This window comes from Colobus angolensis, unplaced genomic scaffold (assembly GCF_000951035.1).
Source record: "Colobus angolensis palliatus isolate OR3802 unplaced genomic scaffold, Cang.pa_1.0 Scaffold222, whole genome shotgun sequence".
In the NCBI taxonomy this organism is placed as follows: Eukaryota; Metazoa; Chordata; class Mammalia; order Primates; family Cercopithecidae; genus Colobus; species Colobus angolensis.
The window spans coordinates 1181379-1185349 of record NW_012115400.1 but is presented as its reverse complement, the minus strand read 5'-3'; the positions used below and the strand labels follow the sequence as shown (position 1 = coordinate 1185349).

At 46.4% G+C, this 3971-nt stretch overlaps 1 protein-coding gene across 2 annotated transcripts in view; it reads right to left on the bottom strand.

The window, feature by feature from the left end:
• ZKSCAN1 (zinc finger with KRAB and SCAN domains 1) overlaps positions 1–3971 on the bottom strand; it is a 24735-nt gene that overhangs the window by 14701 nt on the left and 6063 nt on the right. The window contains exons 2-4 of one of the 2 annotated variants that reach the window (XM_011943858.1): positions 1436–1438; positions 777–1290; positions 413–566 (exon numbers count right to left, since the gene is read on the bottom strand). In XM_011943858.1, the coding sequence (XP_011799248.1) occupies positions 413–566; positions 777–1202 (580 nt within the window). In that variant the 5' untranslated portion in view covers positions 1203–1290; positions 1436–1438. The remainder of the gene's footprint in view (positions 1–412; positions 567–776; positions 1291–1435; positions 1439–3971) is intronic. The other variant, XM_011943857.1, reaches the window with a different exon arrangement.

Below are 3971 nucleotides of genomic sequence, written 5' to 3'. Positions count from 1 at the left end.
CGGAGTCTCGCTCTGTCACCCAGGCTGGAGTGCAGTGGTGCGATCTCGGCTCATTGCAAGTTCTACCTCCAGATTCACGCCATTCTCCTGCCTCAGCCTCCCGAGGATTACAGGCGTCTGCCACCACGCCTGGCTAATTTTTTGTATTTTTAGTAGAGATGGTGTTTCCCCATGTTGGCCAGGATGGTCTCAATCTCCTGACCTCGTGATCCGCCCACCTTGGCCTCTCAAAGTGCCGAGACTATAGGCGTGAGCCACCGCGCCTGGCTAATTTTTCTATTTTTTTGTAGAGATGGGGTCTCGCTATGTTGTCCAGGCCTAATATGCTTCTTCATCACAGGCACTCAGCAGCACGAAGAAGACTCTCGTCCTGAATCATTTCCCTTCCCTCAAATGAAACCTTGCTTCTTACCTCGTGACTGTAAGAGGCGGGGTTTCCGAGATGAATGTTTGAAGTGGGACTGGGTGGCCTCGTGATGAAGGTCAAAGCTCGAGGACTCCTGAACTGGATCCAGAGGCACCATCCCCCTTGCAAGCATCTCAGGTCCATGAACTTGACCTGGGACCTGAAGACAGACAGGTTGGGCTTGTGGGTAAATCACTCTGTAAATGGGAACTACAATATTTAAAAACAGACCATGAGTATGCCAGTGGATGCCGGGAGAAAGCCAGAACATTTTTTAGACAGAGTAACCACCTAAAGACTGCCAGTATTTTTGGCTCCACTTTCAACGTCTGTGCCCTGCTCACACATGACAGGTTTCACCTCTTTTTACCTGTTGTCCTGATAAATCAAGCTCCAAGTCTTCTAGAAGGGTCACGGCCTCCTCTCCACTATCGGGGCGGTATTCCTGCAGCCAGACCTGGAGCTCCTTGGGCAGGATGGAAAGAAACTGCTCCAGCACCAGCAGCTCCAGGATCTGCTCCTTGGTATTGATTTCTGGCCGCAGCCACTGATGACAAAGTTCCTTCAGTCGACTGAGAGCCTCTCGGGGTCCAAAAGTGTTCTGGTAACAGAAGCGCCTGAAGCGTTGACGGAATATCTCTGGGTCTGGAGGAGGCGTGTCCTGTAGGCTAGAATCCTGCCCCCACACGTGGTCTTCCTCATCTTCCTCTTCCACCTTCACTATTACGATACCATCCTTCTCCTGTGCAGCCTGTGGGGATAGACCCGTGGCTTCCCGTGATTCAGCAGTCATCATTCAGGCTCCAGGAACTGACTTGATCCAAACAGGGTCTGTGCTCAACTTTATGTCCTGGGAGGTTTTATGATGTGTTTCTGTACTATTCCTGAAGTATAAAAAAAAAAAGTCATTAGTACGTACCTTTACAAAAAGTGATCTGTGCTGCTAACACTTCATAGGAGGCAGCACACTGAAGCACTATCAGAATGCTCCTGAGGCCAGCGGCGGTGGCTCATGCCTGTAATCCCAGCACTCTGGGAGGCCAAGGCAGGCGGATCGCCTGGGGTCAGGAGTTCGAGACCAGCGTGGCCAACATGGTGAAACTCCGTCTCTACTAAAAATACAAAACTTAGTCGGGTGTGGTGGCGGGTGCCTGTAATCCCAGGTACTCAGGAAGCTAAGGCAGGAGAATCACTTGAACCCAGGAGGCGGAGGTTGTAGTGAGCTGAGATTATGCCACTGTATTCCTGCCTGGGAGACAAGAAGTTAAACTCTGTCAAAAAAAAAAAAATCCTAAAAAATAGAGGAAAAACTACAGTCTTCACTGTCACTTCATATATCAAGATTTGCAAACAGAAAACTCAAAGGCCAACTCCACCCTCAGGGTGTTTGCCTGGAGTCAGAGTGATTTACCTGCAGGTGGACAGCAGGTTATGAAATGGAGCATTGACAGTGCCCAGCCCAGAGAGCTGAATGTTAACATGCCAGGTGCCAAGCTTAAAGCAGTACATGCACCATCTTCTTTTGTCCCCACAACAGCCCTAGCACGTCGGCCAAACTGTTAAGTGCCGTTTTACAGATGACATAACCGGGGTTAGGTTTGCTCAGTAGCAGGTGGCCGCCTACTGGAGTCAATATTCAACCAAATTTGAAGCCCTGGGACCTACTTTTGTACCATCCAGCTACTTTTGCTATTTTTATGGGTGCCCTGGGCAGTCTAAATTGTGGTTTCCAAAGTACAAGATGATCTGCAAGGGATACAGAAAGAAAACAATCAGAATGTCCGTATCTTAAAAGTGAGAGAAATTAAGCCATATTTAACATACAACTTGACACTAATACCCTTACTTAGTCCGCGCTGACCTGTCACAGGTGTTGTTCATTTTAGACACTGTGATGTAGCCCGGTTTATCTGAGACCAGTTTTGTGAAATAATGGATTTCTAAATCTAGCTTTGGCCAGGCACAGTGGCTCATGCCTGTAATTCCAGCATTTTGGGAGCCCGAGGCGGGTGGATCACCTGAGGTCAGGAGTTGTAGACCACTCTGGCCAGCATGATGAAACCCCGTCTCTACTAAAAATACAAAAAATTAGCTGGGTGTGGTGGCGGGCGCCTGTAATCCCAGCTACACGGGAGGCTGAGGAAGGAGAATCACTTGAACCTGGGAGGCTGAGGTTGCAGTGAGCCAAGATCGTGCCACTGCACTCCATCCTGGCCACAGAGCAAGACTCTGTCTCAAAAAAAGGAAAAAAGAAAAAATCCAGCTTTAACTAATCTTACTCTCATAAAAGAGACAAGCAGCTTTAAAGATTCTTGTGGCCAGATGTGGTGGCTCATGCCTATAATTCCAGCCCTTTGGGAGGATGAGGCAGGAGGATGCTTGAGGCCAGGAGTTTGAGACCAGCCTGGGCAACATAGCGAGACCCTGTCTCTATGAAAAAGAAAAAAATTAGCTGGGCATGGGGACCATGTCTGCAGTCACAGCTACTCAGGAGGCTAAGATGCGAGGATTACGTGAGACCAGAAGTTTGAGGTTGCAGTCAGCTATGATCACGCCACTGCATTCCAGCCTGGGTGACAGAGCAAGGCCCTATCAGGAAAAAAAAAAAAAAAAAAAAAAAGATTCTTGTGGAGAAACCACAATTGCAGGACACACTAGTAATATAAACAGATGTGAACAACAAGAAAATGGCACAGATGAAGCTTCTATCTAGAGCAACGTTTTAGCCACATTAGGAGGTAAAAACCAATGTCAATCTAAATCAAAGAAAAAGTCACCAATGAGTGAGAAAGTAGCTTCTTTAAAAAAAGTGTGAAGAAAGAGCAATTACAAGAACAGCTGTATGAAATGGTTCCATTGTTATGCAATTTAATTGCCAAAAATGATATCAAGTATCCAGGAAAAACCCATCTATGTTCACACTTTAGGAACTTGGGGCTGGGTGAGGTGGCTCTTGCCTATAATCCCAGCACTTTGGGAGGCTGAGGCAGGGGAGCGGGGGTCCCCTGTGGTCAGGAGTTCAAGACCAACCTGGCCATCATCGTGAAACCTCGTCTCTACTAAAAATACAAAAAATTAACTGGGCATGGTGGCAGGTGCCTGTAATCCCAGCTATTTGAAAGGCTGAGGCAGGAGAATCACTTGAACCCAGGAGGTTGAGGTTGCAGTAAGCTGAGATTGCGCCACTGCACTCCAGCCTGGGCAACAAAGTGAGACTTGGAAATGTTTTCTAACCTGTTTAAAAATCTTTCAAATGAGGAATTTCAGGTGGGTCTTAAGCCTATTTGTTAAAAATATAAAATGCCACCGCCTGATTAGTTTGTAAGAATTTACTCTTTGAATTTCAACAACAAAAATTTAGCATGGTTGATGGGTTGGATCAATCACAAGTTACTAAGCAGAACTGACACTGATTCTTCCATCTGAAGCTACAAATCTTTCTGAATTTATCTTTTTCACCTCTACAGCCATCAAAACTAAGCATCAAATTTAAGTTTCAGAAACAGACAATTCGACTGCTTTATCATGATGAGTTAAACCAAGAGTTTTATTTATTTATTTATTT